Genomic DNA, 18,859 nt, shown 5'->3' on the forward strand with positions numbered 1-18,859 from the left:
ACATAAAATTAGAATAGAGCACACACACAGTGACATAAATTCCCAAAAGATGTGCTGATCTCCCAGAAACCACTGGAGATCGCACCCAAACTCCTATCTTTGCCAAAAACAGCACTAAAGTGCACAGGGTTAACTAACACACAACCTGCTTAACACAGCAGAACATTATATTTAGGGAAAAAAAGGCACATATTAAGTGATTTAGAAAGACAAAATGTGCAATATTTAAAACTTCCTCCATCCGGAATAAAAATATTCAAGTACCGCTGAATAGAACTTAGAAAAGAATTTTTTTAAAAAAAAGGATTACCCCCACTTGTAAAATGAGGTTAAATGAGCTGAATGAACTTAGAATAAGCTCAAAGCTGTAATGTGTTTATGAGGACCCTCAGTCTTACGTTTCTTATTGAACATCTTTCAAAGTTGTCACCTGATCAGCGTCCTGTAATGTTCTGAGTGATGTACTTCTGGGCCTCATCTGGGGTGGAGAAAGTTTTTTCTTCGTTGTTATAGGTGATCCGGAGCCGGGCTGGGTAGAGGATGCCAAAACGCACCCCCTCGATCCCACGAAGCTGCTGTCTGATGTCATTGTACGCTGCACGGGCTTTGGCGGTTTTGGCGGTGTAGTCGGGGAAAACTGAAAGAGACATCCCGTTTATCTTGATCCGCTGTTTTTCCCGTGCAAGGCGAAGAATGTTTGCACAGTCCTGATAGTAATGGAAGCGGGCCATAATGACACGTGGAGGGTTTCCCCTTCCAGGCACCGGGAGAAGTGAGCGGTGCGCCCTGTCCAGCAGCGGCGCGTCTTTCAAACCAAAGGCCTGCTGAAGCAGTGCCGAAACGGCGGATGCAGAACAGGCTTGAGCCTCGGGTACCCCAACTAGCCTGACGTTGTTTCTCCGCGACCTCGCCTCCAGATCATCACATTTATTTTGCAAGGTGTCAGTCACTGCGGTGAGACGCCGTACTTCTCTCTGCAGCTGTGAAATGTCATCCGTGCATGTAGAAAGGCTCTCCTCCATACCTTTTACCGTGACGTTCAGCGATGACAACTCGGATGTAATTGCCTCTCTGTACTCCCTCAGGTCGGACCGGGCTGCATTAATGTCGGCCCTCACAGTTGCCATCTCACTTTCCAAGACGTTCCGGACCTCTGTTTTTAGAGTGTCTATCAAGTCCTTCCGCAGGGAGGACAGAAGTTCGCGTCTGATAGCCTCCGTGTCAATCGTGGAATTAGCCACATCCAGGTCTGCCCCACCTGAAGAGCCTTTGTTAACGGAGGCCGCAGGCTGATTCGGGGAAATAGGCCTCACTTGTAGAAGGGTTGTTTGCTTTCCTCTGGTCGATTTTCCAGCCATTTTAGGTTATTCTATTAACTTAACAACTTTAAACTAAATCCAGGCTGGAGTTTCTTTTGTCAAATTGTGCCAAATAATGTATTTTTTAAAATTGTCCTGCTCTGCTCGGCAAAATGCGACTTACTCCATTGCTCGCTCAACAGCGCCCCCTGTTCTTTTGTTTTTGTTGTTCTCTGAACACTGTCAGTCTTTGGACGTCATCTCTGTGGGCGTCTCCTCCTGAGAGAAGTCCAACAACAGTTGTGTCGCTGGTAACGTAATGATGGTGTTCAAGTTATGGACAACAGTCTTGATTCTCAAAGATGTCTCCTTTAGTCTTTCAAAAACATCCTGCTGCTGTGAGGCCATGTTCTTACAGTTCTTATGGTGGGTTGAGCGTTTCCTCTGAGGGGGGTGTACGATGGGGTCAAGGGTATAGACGAGTGGTTTGACTGGCCTAAATGTAGAAGTGGTGTTGATTTAAAACTTTTCTCGATGTTAGAATACGCTTTTTCCAGTGTTTTTTTTTCCGCTGAAATGACCAATGTGTTGCTCAGATTTGGCAATGAGATGTCTTTACATTTGCATGGTAAAAATCCCTAACTGTGATATGAGCTGCCTCTGGATATGTGCTCTGCTGTGAGGTAAACAGGTCTACAATTTACTGTCAGGTACTCCAAATGATGAGAACAGTGGCTGTCTATGATTTTGACGTTAGTGCACCAGTTGTTGTGGTCATACATACACAATCCTCCTCCCTTGCTTTTACTGGAGTTCTTCTGTTCGACCACATTCCAAAACCATTTTACTGGGTTCAGATCTCATGACTGGGGAAGCCACTGAAGTCCACTGAACTCGTTTTATGTTCATGGAACTAGTTTGAGGTGACATGGTACGTTATCATCCAGACGTAGCCATTAGAAGACATGTAAACTGTGACCATGAGAATGCACATGGTCACCAGCGGTAGTCATAGACTGGAGCATTCAGACCACCATTAACTGATGTTAATGGGGCCACCATTAGCAGCCTGCTCTGTAACCCAAGGCAGTTTTCATCAGACCAAACTATGTCTTTCCGGTCTTCACCTGAGGTCTTTGCTTTTGTAGCCCATAAGCCTCAACATTGGATGTGTTGTCCATTCTGAGATGCTTTTCTGTTTAGTATAGTTTTAAAGACCTTTCTGGAAGCTCGAACCACTCTGGTCATCTCCTGACCTCTCAGCAACAACACTTACGTCTGTATACTTTTGTTTGTTTGTTTTGTTGTTACACCATTCTGAGTGAACCCCTGAGATTGTTATGACAATACAAGGAAACCAGCAGCCAGTCAGCTGGCATTAAAAACCACACCGTGGTCAAAGTCACGACCATCTTTTCTGCCTTTTTGGGGCTGCTTGCTAACTTTCTGTCATGTTTATTGTGCTTTACTCAGAGCGGTACCGGGCCTTACCCTGTCCTTCTGCACAACTGAAGTTTTTGGAGCTGCAGAGAGAACTGGTGGATGACTTCCGCATAAGACTCACGCAGGTAATACTGAATAAAAAACCCTCAAATAATGAACCAAAGAGAGGAATACTGTGATAGAACAAGAGGCTGTTGAAATAGGGCTGAGAGAGTCCCTAGAGATGAGCGATCACCTGAAATCACAGTTGTTCTTAATTAGTTCTTCTTACTGAAGAGTATTTCTAGATTTTGTATAATCATTGTTATTTTGTCATGATGACGTTACAGATGCGCTTTTAATAAATAATCAGGTAATATTGTTAGAAATAAAAATATTTATTGGGTTAGGGTTAGGGTTATATGTGTTATGTGTTATATATGTTCTATGTTTAGAATTAAACATCAATAATACAATCAATATTATGGTGATAGCAGTCTGCCAAAAACCTTATTACATCCACTGTATAAAAAGACATTAAAAACTTTTCTTTCTCACTGTTTGACATTAAATCAGACTAAACTTTTCCTGTTTCAGGTCAGTCAGGATGACCAATTATTATATTATTATTTTATTACTTATTATTATATACCATTATTTCTATTTGCTAAACTCGAGAATAATGAGAGAGAGAGAATGTTTTTTGACTTTCTTCAGAGTCAGAAGTTTACCTCCATCTCCTTAGTATCTGGTAGCATTGCCTTTGAACTGTATGACTTGGGTCAAACGTTCTGGGTTTACCTTCACAAGCTTCTCACAACAGTCTGATGAATTCTGGCCCATTCCTCCTACAAAGAGGTGTACATGAGGTCAAGAATGTATAGAAGAGTTACAAGCACTTTGTTCACCTAAAGAGGTCCATTGGTTCAATGTCTTCTCTAAAAGATGAACTCCAGACCAGGAAAGTCATTTTTCCTTCACAAGGTCCATTTTAAAGTCATGATTCAGGTGTACCCCTCTGCTTCCTCTGTTGTTTTGTCCATTTTTTGTCAATTTTTATTTAGGATGTAACAATAGTTTTTGCATCATGTTTGAATAGAAAGAGAAGAGGGGAGAGATGGATGAGTGAGACGGACGTGGTTAATGTGGTTATTGGTCCTTTCAGGTGATGAAGGAGGAGTCCCGCTGCCCACTGGGTGTCCGTTACTGTGCCATCCTTAATGCTGTCAACTACATTTCCACCATTCTGGGAGACTGGGGAGACAACGTGGTATGTGAGCTTCATACATGCATTTATAGATGTGCTTCTTGCCGAGGCACCATTAGAGTGTGGCCAAAGCTGGACAGTTCTCAGATCTGTCACCTGTGCATGAATATGTATGGCATTACATCACGCCAAAGAGAAATACTTATTTTTGACCGTAAGCCCAAAGTTCTCTCCAAAGGGCACTGCCACCTTGGTGTACTACAACTGGTGATACCACAGGGTGGGTTAGCTTCACGGGTTTAGAGACAAGATGGTGAAAGATGGAGACTGAGGAGAAGACAAAGCGGAGGCCACTACTACAACCCCTGGCAAAAATTATGGAATCACCAGTCTTAGAGGATGTTCATTCAGTTGTTTAATTTTGTAGAAAAAAACAGATTACAGACATGCCACAAAACTAAAGTCATTTAAAATAGCAACTTTCTGGCTTTAATAAACACGAAAAGAAACCAAAAAAAAAAACTGTGGTAGTCAATAACCATTGCTTTTTTAGATCAAGCAGAGGGAAAAAAATTACATTACTCCCGGATTTAAGGTTGAATTTTACAGGGTTAAATCCATAAACAGTCCACTCTCTTAACCTGAAACAGAGGCCAGTCCTGATGCTCTGCTAGCAGCACTGAAGACCAAGCGCCTCGATGGGCTCTAACTCCAGGGTTTGTCGGAACACCTTGTAGAGGAAGATGACACTGAGGAGAAGGTGGTGGAGTCCAGCAAGCTGGTGGTTCACTGGACCGACAGACTGATGCTGTCTCATCAGTGTTCAGTTTCATTGGTTATAGTGTCGCTCTGCTGACCGACCAACATGCTCTGTATTCACTGACACCAGTCAAAGACTCGTAGAACATCATCACCGACAGCAACACAGTTCAACACAAGGCCTCTGAATGTGTCTGACTGACACGTTTCACTGTGAACACCTGTTGTCACCTGCTGACACAAACATATGAAAGAATAACTGTGTACTGCTCTCTGTACCTTCCCTTACATATAACCCTTTAACTGCAATGAGCAGCCAGAGGATGGTGCGATTTTTGGTCTCACTAACAGTTATTCATTTGACAATTCCATTTTCCTTCTTCAGTTCTTCCTGCAGCTGCAGCAGGCGGCGGTTTCACTCGGTGAGGAGCTGGTGCTGAGAGGCCAGGGCGTGATGGAGGTGGGACGCCTGGCTTCACTGGAAGGTTCTCTGTTCGATGGTCTACTGGCGCTGCTGGATCGACTGAAAGGAGACATGTTGGGACGACTGCTGGAGTGGACCATGAGGGAAATCACAGAAAAAGCTAAACCATACTGCCAGGACAGGTGAGAGCTTGATGAGGAGTACTTGGTTGATTGGTGTCTTACAGCTTTGTAGCACCATCCTCATAGTTGAGACAAGTATCTCTGATATACCCTGTGAAGCCTCATATTCTGAAAGTATTCAGAAATCTTCACTTCTTGCACACTTGTAGATTACATTTTTAATGGATTGCACTGAAATTGTTCCCCATCAAGTTGAATGCATATGTTCATGTTAATTAAAGTGTGCAGACACGAGGCGGTAATTAGTCAAACAAACACTTAAGACAAAACATTGTAAACTCTCAGTAAATAAATAAAAAGTCTGCAAAGATAATACCCAAAGAAAGATGTCAGTGAATACATTCAGTTAATTTACAGATGGATTTATATGTTCGTAATTTGTGCATTTTACTTTGCCAATTCCATCTGTCTGGTGATGTCACATGGCTGCAACAGTTCAGTGCAATCTGTTGGCCTGCAGCAAGGTGAACCGTTTCACCCCTTGTTGAACCCAAGTGTAGTCTAAGCGAGGACGATGATGTACAATACGTTAACTTAACATGTACTTCAACATGAAGACGATCAGAGTGGTGAGAAGGAGGTGGTGGTTGGGCAGCAAAAGCTAAAGACAGTTTGTTGTAAAGAGCTCTACTGTCTGTCAGCAGATGTTTAAGGTGAGCACATTGTTTTATTATAAGATGCATTTCAGAGATCAGCTTCCACCAGCGTCCTATTATAAGAGCATCTCATTCATGATACCATGATGGTGTTTTGAGGTCCTCATCCGTTGTACAGTAAATACAGCTGTCAGATAAATGTAAGAACTAGTGGTGGGACACAATCAAAAAAAAATTATTTAGAGGTGATGTAATTGACAAATCTCGAGTAATCACATTTTTATCAAACAGCAATACTGGACACAAAAATCATTTTTTTTTAATTCAAATTAATTCTGGTTGACGACTGAATCAACAAACAGACATAAACGTGAACTTAAACAACAGCCTTTTTTTGTCATTGATATTTGTCTGCATTTTTCATCTGTCCACTACATTCACAGGTTAGTGCAAACTCAAAGTGGCACTATATTATATTATATTATATTATATTATNTATATTATATTATATTATATTATATTATATTATATTATATTATGTTATGTTATGTTATGTTATGTTATGTTATGTTATGTTATGTTATATTCAACATTTTAAGACTTTTTGTCTGAAAACTCAACCCTGCTCTTATCCAAGTTGCCTCATGCTACGTGTCCACAGGATCTGTCAGTTTCTCTCTTCCTATTCATTTGTTGTGTAGTGAAATGCCCCTCGTCGTGTTCTGGAGCGTCGCAGGGAGTTTCCAGCGACAAGGCGTAGCGTCACCCGCAAGCTCATTTGCATAAAGTAGAATTGACTTCAACTGTCCCTGTGGACATGTAGCATCAGGCCTTGATCAGAAACAACTTTCCTCCCAGCAAGCCAAGCGATGCGTCTCGTCTTCATCACTGTTCCAAACTTTCTCGTGCGCTCAGTGCATCCTGTACGTCTTCTTCGTTTAGGTTCATTAGCACCACCTAGCGGCTGGAGAGTGTTACCAGTGTTACCGCTGTGCCAGAAATCAGGGAACTGAGAAAACTTCCATTGAACAGCTCCTGACAGACAGTGGCGCTCTATGCAACAAACTGTTTTCGTCCAGTTCCTGCACAGACACAACTTCCGATTGCGTTCATGCTGATACACATTTTGAGGAGCGTCTTTTATGCGCCTGTGAAGATTCTCAATCATCCGGGTCATGGTTATTCTCGTAGATTAATTGTAGCAGCTGGACTTGCTTGAGTTCCTTGAAGACGTTCCACCTCTCATCCAAGAGGTTTCATTAGTTCTGACTGACTAGTTGGGAGTTCCAGATACTGATATCCTAAGGAGCCATTAACACCTGAGTTTGGGTTTCAATTGGGGGCTTGTTGCTCCTCTCCCTCATTATGTGAGTCGTTAGTGCTCCCCCGATACAATGGGGTTCGTTAGGGTCTGTTGTGTTAAGGTGTGAATGTGGATTCATCTTCCTGGGGTGAAATCTTAGGACTGAACTGGAAACAGGTGAGAGGTGATGCCTCAGACCTCCACCTCTGTTGAGGGATGGTCTTTCCAGTTTGACAGATGGCTTCTTTCACCCCTCTCTCAAACCATCTGTCCTCCCTGGCCAACATCTAGTAACAGTAATAGTAATAGTAATAGCAATAGCAATAGTAATGTCTTTTATGTGTTCCTCCTCACGCATGTTACACTCGAAATTAAATTCTACCATTCAAACACAGAGGAAAAAATGTAATATACTGCGAAAGATGCACTGATCAAATGTCCACTTTGCATATTTGACCACCCTGTTCACGTTGCCTACTGAGTGACTCTTAGCTGTCCGATCACTTGTATTAATTTCTCCTGTTGATGTTTTGCTAATTATTAAAAATGGAATTGGGGCCCGACAAGAGAGTAAACATGATTCTCCACCTGTCACTGTAAAAATACTGATATGAAACAGTTAATTTTGGAGTTACAACTGTGATGGTGTGACCTCGTGGGTCTCTCAGTCCCTTCTCTGAACATCACTGAAATGCAGCTTATTGGATCCCAGGAAGAACAAACTGTTGGAGGTAGAACATGAAAGCTTTTTAAAGCAGGTGACCTTTCCTTTGAGAATTAAAAACAAATCTGATTCTGATATATCAGTTGAGATACCTCTTTTTAACAGCAATGCATAACATACAGAAAGATGTTTGATTTTGAGTCTAAGCATTGAACATAAGATATTGGGTTGAACTGACATTTTGCCACGTGGCTTCATCGATGCAGTAAATGATATAGGGATTGACAGGGAACGCTGCTGCAGAAATGGGATGAATCGAAGCTCCAAGCAGTGACCCTCCATGTGCCTGAGGAATGCTGGCTGAGACAACTTCATTTGTACCACACATGCACAATACCCTTAAAACCAAAGTTACGAATGTAACTACAGTTCTATGAATCCCGAATGACCGCGAGAGGCGGTGCTTTAAGCACTGAATATTCTCCTTTGCGCATGTGCAGTTCGAGTATGAATACCAACAATGTCACCTGTGACACCTGGATGACCCCGGGGGAGACTATATCTTCCGGTGTCATCAGAGTATCTGTTCCTTTTCATCTTCTCGTTCGCGCAGATCGCTATCGCTCCGATAGCGTTATCCAAAACTGCATTGCTAAAAGCTCAACTACGTCCTGTCGCTTTGTAGTTCCATGACCGTGTTGGTCGGGGCAGCGGACTTTTCCCACTGGATTGTGGATGTCTTTTCCCTCTTATGTGAGGTGTTACGTTTGTTTAGAATCGCCCGCATACCGTGGCGTCTCGCGTGGTAAGACAGCGTTGTCGCTTCCCTCTTCGGACAGAAAGTGGCTGTATTACTAATAATAATTAGTGCCACGGGCTGAGCACGAGGCCTTACTTGTACAGAATCTTCTCACGAGAACACGAGGATTCTGAGTGACAGAGTGCTCTGGCGGTCATTTGTGATTCGTAGAACTGTAGTTACATTCGTAACTTTCGTTGTATTTCATCCCTGCTGACCACCAGAGGTGGTGCTTTAAGCACTGAATGACTTACACCAGCAAAGTCACAAGGAATCCTGATTACAAACCTTAATGAGTAGAATCAGAGGACTCCAGCAACAGAACCACACCCAGTGGATGGGGGGTAGCATCATTCACCCTGTAAAACCTGGAGAATGTTCCTATTCAAGCGCAGCTGACCCAAATAGCTCCCCTGGTTGCACTGGGAGGCTACAGAGAGTCCTCCTACTTGCCTCTGTCAGATTTGCCTGCGCAAGCCATACCTGGCGGCAAGTCTGGACCAAGATGGACATCATCCTCCCAAGCTCTCTGGTTATGAGGCCAAATGCATACAACGATGCATCACTGAGGCTTCTAGGGGCAACATCCACACTGTCTTCTTGCAGAGAAGCTGAGAGGGCCAGCATGATGTGGGATAGGGAGTTACCAATACGACCGGCCTGCGCTCCAGCATCATAAGCCCTTGTAAGCAGGTCATCTGTGATCTGACACTGAGGTGAGGTTCACCTGGCGTTCTGACGCAGAGCCTCATCAGGGGACACAATGAGGGATGCGACGGCAGGCTCAATAGCGGGCATGTGGCCCAGGCCAACTCTCGCTGCATCATGCATGACTGCCAGGGCTCGGCTATCAGCTTGCAGCCGGGAACAAGCCTTACTATCTCTCCAAGTAGCGTGTAACACATTCAGGTAGTCCACTGAGTGAGGAACCACAAAGGCAGAGGGGGCAGGCCTGCTCCTAAAGAGGGCACTTGCATGAGCTGATTCCACCTGCTGTGGTACATCCAGCCCCAGTCGATCCAGGGCCATGCGCATAGTGGCCCGCATGGAACTGTCCTCTGTCTCAGCCAGTGAACTCTGAGCTGAGTGGGACCTTGGCTCTGAGGCCTGGAAGGCCCCGTCTTCTGTATCCTCTGCATATTCACCAAAGTAGGTCGCTGAGGCTGCCAGAGAAAGAGCATTGTCCACTGGAACCTGCACCATATGCTGAAGGGAGGGAGCACGCTGCCTGTACCAGCAAGGTTCATCAAAAGCAAAACAATTTATCAGTCAGTACAGATCTCAAGTGAACTGAAAGAAACTTACTCTACCTCTTCTTTCTTTCTTTTTTTTTCTTTTTCACCCAATGGGTTATCCAGTTGAAGAGCATTAACACAAAATGGGACCGTGTGCCGCAGGGAGGTCGCGCGCACGCAGCCTTTGCAAGCACACATCAATTATGTTAAATAACCAAATGCAATTAAATCGGCTTAACAAATGCCGGGAGGACAGGGTGTAAATGCAGCCGTCACCGACAAAGTGTGCACCAACAATATAAAATAGAAAATTTCCTTGCAAAAAATTTGGGAGTCTGCCGGGATTTAAATGATGATTTTAGAATTACCAAACCTACTAAAAACTTTGAATAACCTAAGCCTCAGCTGTGTGAAGGGCTGTTGCTGTGTGGAGGGAGCAGGTGGGGAGGGGGGGTGGGGAGCAGTGTTGGAGCGTTGCTGGGCAACGAAGCACACAGCTGCAACGAAGCACACAGCTGCGACAGATACTTCGTTTAACTGTCAAATCAGTCGAAGGAAACAGAAGGAGAAGACCTCAAACAACCGCAATTTTTGTCAAAACCATGGGTTTGAGAGAAAAGCCGAGCACATTTTCAGAAAGCCAAGACCTTGGGCATTACAGAGATGTATTTTTTTTATCTTCGTAGAGTAAAAAATGAGCGCACAATCATTTGAGAAGAAATGTGTAAATTTGTTGTCCTTGAGAAAACTCAGTAGCTGTCTTTGAATGGGTGCAGATGGGGAAGGAAGAGAGACTTGTGGAGGAACAAGGCTCCAAACCCCCCCCCCCAAACTTTATTCTGTGGGCTTCCAAAGTGACAGTGTGAGGGGGAGGACAAATTTTCCTACGTTTTGATGTAAAAATTATGTCTGTGGCATAAAAATTGTGGCCAGGGTGACAAGTTAAAAAAAAGTTTACTGTGTGATTTTTTTTCTGAGCTCCCACTGTAGTGATGTCATCACTCACTCTAAAGGACCACATACACACCCATTGTAAAGGCTGAAAAGGGGTGAAAAAGTTGAGAGGTTGTCACGAAGAAACGATTGAAGATATGAAAAAAGTAGAAACGCTTTGAAACAGAGGAAGGGCGCGTCAACATTTTAAAGTTTAAATGGAGTCTCTAGGTGAAAGGATGCCTGAGCAGTGGAGGTTTGAGAAGTAGTGTAATTTTTTGTGGTTTTCTCGTCCGTCCAATTCATTTTCAATGGGAGATTTTTGCGACGTTTTCGCGAATTGCGTCACGAAAAATGTGATTTTTGTAAATCTGTATGTAAGCACACTATTCCCGATCGAGCCGCACGTTTTGATGTATAATTTGCATGGGTGCTCTCAAATCTGTGGGAGGAGTAGCCGCCCGTGCTCAGCCCGTGGCACTAATTATTATTAGTAATACAGCCACTTTCTGTCCGAAGAGGGAAGCGACAACGCTATCTTACCACGCGAGACGCCACGGTATGCGGGCGATTCTAAACAAACGTAACACCTCACATAAGAGGGAAAAGACATCCACAATCCAGTGGGAAAAGTCCGCTGCCCCGACCAACACGGTCACGGAACTACAAAGCGACGGGACGTAGTTGAGCTTTTAGCAATGCGGTTTTGGATAACGCTATCGGAGCGATAGCGATCTGCGTGAGCGAGAAGATGAAAAGGAACAGATACTCTGATGACACCGGAAGATATAGTCTCCCCCGGGGTCATCCAGGTGTCACAGGTGACATTGTTGGCACGCCTGCTGATAGGGGGGGACAAACGGGTCTGTTGTCCCGGGCCCAGAGTGGGGTGGGGGGCCCAGAACTGGACCCTCATTGAATTATGGATGTTTTTTTCCCCAAAGAAGGGCTATTAATGGAAAAAAACAGTGCAATATTTGAGTTAGAAGTTTAAATTTGTTTTCGTCTGAACTGTCCTTAATATCTTTGGAGTTGCCCTCCACCCCCACCTCCAACATAAAATGGTTTGGCCCCTGATCAAAATTTGTTGTCCTTTTATTGGAAGTTCGGATTTTGCACTTCAGCACCAAAATGTCCGCTCAGCAGAAGTCTGGTGCTCAGAAAAGGAAAAAGAAGAGAAAAAGAGAGGAAGAAAATAGAGGCCTTAGAGATTTGCTTAAAAAATACTTTTAAAAAAGGTGGTGACAACGAAGCTGGAACTAGTAAAGTCAACGTAGAGCAAGGTAAGAAACAGCGGAGCCAGCGTTTGTCAGCCTTGTAACGTTATTTGGCTAGCTCTTAATATCCATTAGCTATGATTAAAATCCTGACAAAACACGGGTTTTTTCTAATATCATCTTGTCCAGGGCCCAGTGAAGGCTGTCAGCTGGCCTGATTGTTGGTATTCATACTCGAACCGCGCATGTGCAAAGTGGAATATTCAGTGCTTAAAGCACCGCCTCTGGCGGTCAGCACAGAAGAAATAGAACTAATTTTCACCACTTTTTGATGCATGATTGCAAGTTTACTGCCATCATTTTGGATAATAACAAATACCAAGAGTACTATTCAGAGCAGGTCTTTGCCCACTCAGGTGTATAAAACAAAAGATTCGTGGAGAGTATGTCAGTTTGATTTGAACATTTGAACATTTCATTGTCATTGCTGGTCTCAGAGTGCATGTTTATTTCTTTATATTCTCGTCAAGCTTTTTTTAATGTTACGACAAGATGTTAGCAAACCCAGATCCTACATGTACTGTGAGAAAAGTTTTAAATATGTACACCACAACTGTCTTTTCTTCATCTAATGAAGACTTTCTATTTGTCCAGACACTAGCAGTTGTACCTGACAAAACATAACATATAATTAAAATTACATTTGTCTTTATTTTATTTTATTTTTTTCTGAACTTAATATTGGGAAAGTAACTTGTGTTTGTTGGTGTCTGCGACTCCTTCATCGTACTGAATTATGTGCATTAGTTTGCATTTTGCCCGATTAGTTTGATGTGCTTCTCTTTGCCGATGTAAATGACTCTGAACTGTATGTGTCCTTTTTATTCAGCTGAGGGTAGCTTCAGGAACACTGACTGAAGTCTTAGCAGTAGAAGTTTGATAATATGCTAACTGCCTAAAACCCTAAGAAAGAAACACTCTACGGGAAGACAGGGAGGTGTTTCAGATGTGAAAAGATTGCTGTAGCTGAGTAACAACAAGAAGAGGTGACCTAGGATAGAAGGAAAAGAAGGTCTAAGAACTAACATCCTATGCCTTCGTCTCTGTTATACTCCTTCCCTGTCCAAAGAGTAAAGGTTCGTTCTAATTCATGAATGTCTTGCTTTGTTCTTTCAGATGGTTGTCCCTGCCCTCCCAGCATGACCAGTCCACCATGACCCTGTCCAGTACAGCATGCCCCATGATGCTGTGTGTAAGGGACAGACTGTTGAACCTCCACAACGTCCTGAGTCTGTCTCTGTTCCAACTGGCTTGGCAGGGCCTGGCGGAGAGACTGGACAGCTTCCTCTACCAAGATGTAAGAGACAAGTACCCACTGAAACCATGCTGTTGGTCTGTGCCCGTTCTAGTGAGTGTGTTGGGTTGCAGTAGTGTTACTGCATAGCAAGCACACGATTGTTGTTTTCACTCTTCATTATTATTTGTTTATCCAGAAAGTTTTTCGACGTTCAATAACTTCAGAACGCTTAAAGCTAGAAACATGGATCTAAAACTAAAATATGAATGATATGGACGTGGTGCTGATATGTGTAATAATTAATTATATATATATATTTTAGGAATGTTTAAAGGATAGGATCCTATGGGAGAACAGAGTCAAATGTGATGGGGCTTACTTACATTCAAAAGCTTACCCCTCTAATTAAAGACTAAAATACTTACAAGGTTTGAATATTTTAATGTGTAGCTTTTCATTTGTTAAACATTCTGAAGTTTTGGCGATATTTGCCATCAAAGTGAGACTTAGAGACTTAAACATAATATGCATCAGTTAAAAAAAAAAAAAAAAAAAAGGTTTTCCGAACCAATATGTCTGTAACCTGGGGTGTTTTATTTTAAATTTGCATTGTGCATTTTTCTTTCTGTGGAGCATATGGACACTTAACAGCATTTACTGTTTTATGAGAAATTAAGAATATATCAGTGTTTCATCTGCAAAACTGCAGCCGATGATGATTGTTTTGAAAAGGGCTATAATGGGGCCCTGACGTATCATAGTTGCTTGGAGTTGAGGTGGTACACAAGCGTGGACCAGTCGCTATAATTGGCATTAAAATGTAGACACAAGGATCTTCCTTCTTGCAATGTTAATTTCAATCATTTTTGATGACACAATCTTGATAATTGTCTTTGTGCACTTGTGTTTTGTGGAGTAAAAAGTAATGCCCTGAGTTTAAGCTGCTACAGCAGCTTATACTTCATAATATCTTTGACTGCAGCTCTTTCATTCACATTGCCATTGCTGCTTCATGCCATTGCTGGCATCTTCTGTCAGCTTGTCCAACACATCTTGGGATCATTTATTGTTCAGTGAAGATGGTGGCCGCCTCATCACACACACACACCATTTGTGGGTAAACTGAGTTGTTTGGTACTTCCATGTGCTTCATCTGACTTTAAAGTCTCACAGATGCCACCTGGTGGTTGTCGGTGCACCTAACTACATCCCTTGGGGAGTATAATGGAAATAAGGTGAAATAAAGCGTCCTGGTCAGCAGCCACAGCATTTGTGTTGCACTCTGCTTTGTTAAATAACATGAACTTATCTTAATGTTCATGATGTAATAACTGTAAATACCCCTCTCATATCAGTTTCTCTTCAAATATTTGTTTTAACAACGACACTTGAGATTCCCTCACTAATTACCTCGCTAACTGGCTGATTGATAATATGTGGCTCATCCAGTATGCTCTTGTCTCATTATATCAATGTGTCCCTGTCAGGTGATCCTGTGTAATCACTTCAGTGATGGAGGAGCAGCTCAGCTTCAGTTTGACATGACCAGAAACCTGTTTCCTCTCTTTGGTCACTACTGCAAAAGACCTGAAAACTTCTTCAAACAGTAAGTTTTTAGACTACAAATCATGCACACCAAACTGAAAACAGACATACAGACCTCACAAAACATTAATTCAATTCAAGTTTATTTGTATAGTGCAGTTTACAGCATATGTCATCTCACAGCCTTAACATAGTCAGGTATAGACCTCACAGGTTTAAACAGAGAACCCAACAATCCAGAGTAGTGTTTGGACTTCCTCTGAGCAAACGGTTGGCAACGGTTGTTTCATAATAAAGACTTATGTGACCCATTCTTTTTCTGTTTTTCTGCATCCATGCCATGTGACTTGTGAAATAACAGCCACAGAAGTCCACAACAGGACAGAGGTTATGATTGGATGAACCAAACACAGGATTGTCCCCAAAGAGATCGGAGTTTGACTTTTTTACATTTTGCTTTTTTTTTTTTTTTTGAGCAACATGTTTTTTCTGCGGCTGCTGTATTTTCAGTTTTCTGTTGCTGATATTTTGCAATTTTTGGCACTGCCTTTGTTTATGTTAAAAATAAATAAAGTACTTGGTTAAGATTATGCAACAAAACGACTTGGCTATGTTTAGGAAAGATTGTAAAACTGATATTCTTCTCTTCCTGCTCTCAACGAAGGCGGACGCTTTTTCTCTCGCACCCTCCTTTGCCCTTATCTGCCCTGCTTGCTTCTCTTTGCCTTGTGCTGTCTCTGTCTGAATCTATCAGAGCCTCTCTCTGCATTTCTCTCCAAACTTGAAATCATGGATTTGATCAGCTGGTCACTCAATGCAATTGATCAGATTTTCTCGATGAGAAAACTGGGCAAAGGAGAGCCCGCCTGCCCTGACGGAACGTTTGCACGATACACGATGGACTCCTGGCAGGAGTGGAGGGTCTCTATACTTTCCATGGAGGATGTTGAAGACATCGACATAATTGGGATCATCATAACAGGCTTCCTGCTGTTTGGAGTTTGCAGGTTCCTGTTTTATCTCGGAAGTTCGGAAGACGATGGCAGCACTTTCGGCAGTTGAGAAGCTGCCCGTCATAGAGGGAATGTTTCAGGCTGTCAACACTCAGACTCAAGCGATATGTGAACTTAATTGGATGGGATTCCAGAACTTATTCGCAAGATGGACACCAACTTGGAGCAGTTGGACAGACCGAGCCATATGTAATGGGCCATCAAATTCGGCTTTTTGGATCACAGAGAGAACCAGTGGAATAGTAAATTGCAAAGTCAGCCTGACCCAAACAATCTTCGTTATCTTCATTCGGCTCCCCCACTTCAGCCTTGGAAGGCTGATATCTCTCGACTTCTCCTGGATGTTATGCAGACAGATGCTCAGCCCCTCCCCACCCCCCTTCTTCTCCTGTGAACTTTGTCTCTGGATCAGAACTCTTCAAGGTCCTCTCCATGGCAACGGCCGTGTCTCGTCACCAGCATGAGACAGCAGAGACAATGTTGAGTCTGGGCAGTGATGAAGTCACACATATACATATGTGGCCTAATGAAATGTGAAATAACACCAGACACAAAAACTAAATTTTGGGGTCTTTTATTCCTCGACTCCTCAAAAGAATAGGAGCAGTGTTCATATAGATTTGGAGTGATTTTTAGTATGTTATAATGAATACAGGCAATGCAATGGAACACTAAACTTCAGAGCAGTAGCATTTCATCCCATTGACATTTAAATCATAGTACGTAACAATTTGAAGCTTAATATAAAATAATTTAAATCACAATGCCTTAACACTAGAAACTCAGTGCATGAACACTCTAAACATCAGTGCATAAACACTATAAGGCTCAGTGTATTAACACTGTAAAGTTCAGTGCATAAACTGTAGTAGTTGTCCCTAATGAAACAAAAAAAATACACACAACCACACTGTTAATACATCGCAGGTCATCATTGACAACAACAGGTAATAATATAAATCAATATACAATTCTTTGTACTCACAGTAGTCTTAGCTAGACTTAGCTAGTCGCTGAGCTACTTCACATGCCCAGGTTGCGGCAAGACGAAACCCAGTTTTCCTCCTGCAAACTTAGAAACATTGCAGTCTTGAGTATATTCACAAACAGACACAGTTACAACATATTTACAGTGTATGAACCTCACACATTAACAGTCTTCTTCGCTTCACCACCTTCTCACTAACACAAGCAATACACAGCGATAAAAGTCAGCATAACGACATCGCCGTCGGCGTATAAACAGCACAATTTGCGTTCATACAAAGTCAACCCAGGATGCACATGTATCTCGCTGTGCAAATAAAGTACTTTTAAGGTATATTTACCCGTTTTTGTCAGCAAAACATCGCCACACTGGTACTCAGAAATTCCCGCAACCCAGCGTTCTCTTCTCTTCCCGTTTTCCCTGCATCGCTTCATGACCGACTTCTGGCTGTTGATTTTCCCATCCGCACAGTACACAGCGCCTTCTCGTGGCATAATTCTTAATTGTCAGTTTTCCACTTGGCTACATACCATAGAGTGTATAAAAGATGGACGTAGCAACCGGCCCTGAAAAATGAAGCCAACCCGGAAGTGTCAAAAACCTGCAATATCACTACGTCCGCTAGTCCTGGCTCCAAAAAAGCCCTGGCTCCCATAGAAATGATTTGGAAAAGAAGTGATCACAGATCACGAAATACTGCATTCCTACAGCTCAGGATTTTTTTAAAATTAGTTTTCATAGTCAGGTCCAGAGATCAGGTGGCCAATCTGAAAATAAATCAATACTGAATTTTTTTTAAAAACTCCTCAAAATTTTGCGGGGCAAGGGGCGTGGCTGGCTTGATTGACAGTCGGCAGTGACCATATAGATGAAGCGAGCAGAAAGCGGTAAATGTGGGCGGGCAGAGAGGGCCTGCCTCTCAATCCGTCTGACCAATCGCTGCTCCTGTGGTTCCGCCCCCCTCTGACGATTTTTGCGTCACTGGCTCCAAAAATCCAAGATGTCAACCAGGAAGCAGCAAAGCCCTGGCTTCATTTTCTCAGTGCAGAAACCAACGGGTGACGTCACGGTAGCTACGTCCATCTTTTATACAGTCTATGCTACATACACAAAGACACACAACACACATACACCCAGGACTCAATGCCTGGTTGGCTCCCCACCCCCTCTCCCTCCCTTGTCACAGTGCAATGTGCTGCGTGCTGCGTGCTGCGTGCTGCGTGCAGCGTCTGAGCTGTGACACCTCCCCCCTCCCACATGTGCAAGTCTTGAGTTTTTTGTTGTGGTGTTTTTATTATGTTGCTTATGTGCTGAGGTGTTTTTTCCTACTCCCACACTGTGGGATCCTGATGTGTTTTCTCTGCTCTCTCTGTCTTCCAGTGTTAAAGAAGCATGTGTCATCCTGTGTCTTAACGTGGGCTCCGCTATTCTACTAAGGACTGTCCTTAATGAGTCAGAAGAGGAGCTGAGAGACTGGGCCAGTGCCGAGGATCCTCCACCAGAGTCTGCACTCAATGAGTTAGGGGTTTACTGTCTGGCCCCCTGTGATGTGCTAATTCTCCTCAACCTGAGGGCCTCCTGGCCTGGACAATAACGTTTTCTGTTACTGTGGCATGGACATCAAACTGACTGCTTGACACACGTTCCTTCCATTACTTTCTTTGCTGTTATTAGCTTTGGTGGCGGAACATGGTAAACATCCATGTTTATTGTGTTTTGTGGTCGTGAATTAAAAGCTGTTGAGATACGACGATAACTTCTGCCATCCCTTAACTGAAAACATGTCAAAGCATTGCTCAGAGAGAGAGTTAGCAGTGATATAAACTCCTGATCTCACACTCATATTTACATCTGTCAATCACAGGTTCGTACTAAAGGGGGCAGCTGTCCAGTGTGCTAACTGACTAAGCATGAAAATTACATAAGAGAACTTAATCCCGATTTTTACACAGATACACTATCCATACAGTATGCATT

The 18,859-nt window shown here is 43.0% G+C and overlaps 1 protein-coding gene across 1 annotated transcript in view; it reads left to right on the forward strand.

Moving 5' to 3' along the window:
• Positions 1-18,638, forward strand: part of rint1 (RAD50 interactor 1) — a 43,158-nt gene extending 24,520 nt beyond the window's left edge. Inside the window, exons 10-15 of the mRNA XM_008280921.1 lie at positions 2,772-2,866; positions 3,886-3,990; positions 5,072-5,292; positions 13,216-13,396; positions 14,824-14,942; positions 18,263-18,638. Coding sequence (XP_008279143.1) covers positions 2,772-2,866; positions 3,886-3,990; positions 5,072-5,292; positions 13,216-13,396; positions 14,824-14,942; positions 18,263-18,476 — 935 coding nt within the window. The 3' untranslated portion in view covers positions 18,477-18,638. The remainder of the gene's footprint in view (positions 1-2,771; positions 2,867-3,885; positions 3,991-5,071; positions 5,293-13,215; positions 13,397-14,823; positions 14,943-18,262) is intronic.
• The last annotated feature ends 221 nt before the right edge of the window (positions 18,639-18,859 follow it).

This window comes from Stegastes partitus, unplaced genomic scaffold (assembly GCF_000690725.1).
Source record: "Stegastes partitus isolate 25-593 unplaced genomic scaffold, Stegastes_partitus-1.0.2 Scaffold213, whole genome shotgun sequence".
NCBI classification, from domain to species: Eukaryota; Metazoa; Chordata; class Actinopteri; family Pomacentridae; genus Stegastes; species Stegastes partitus.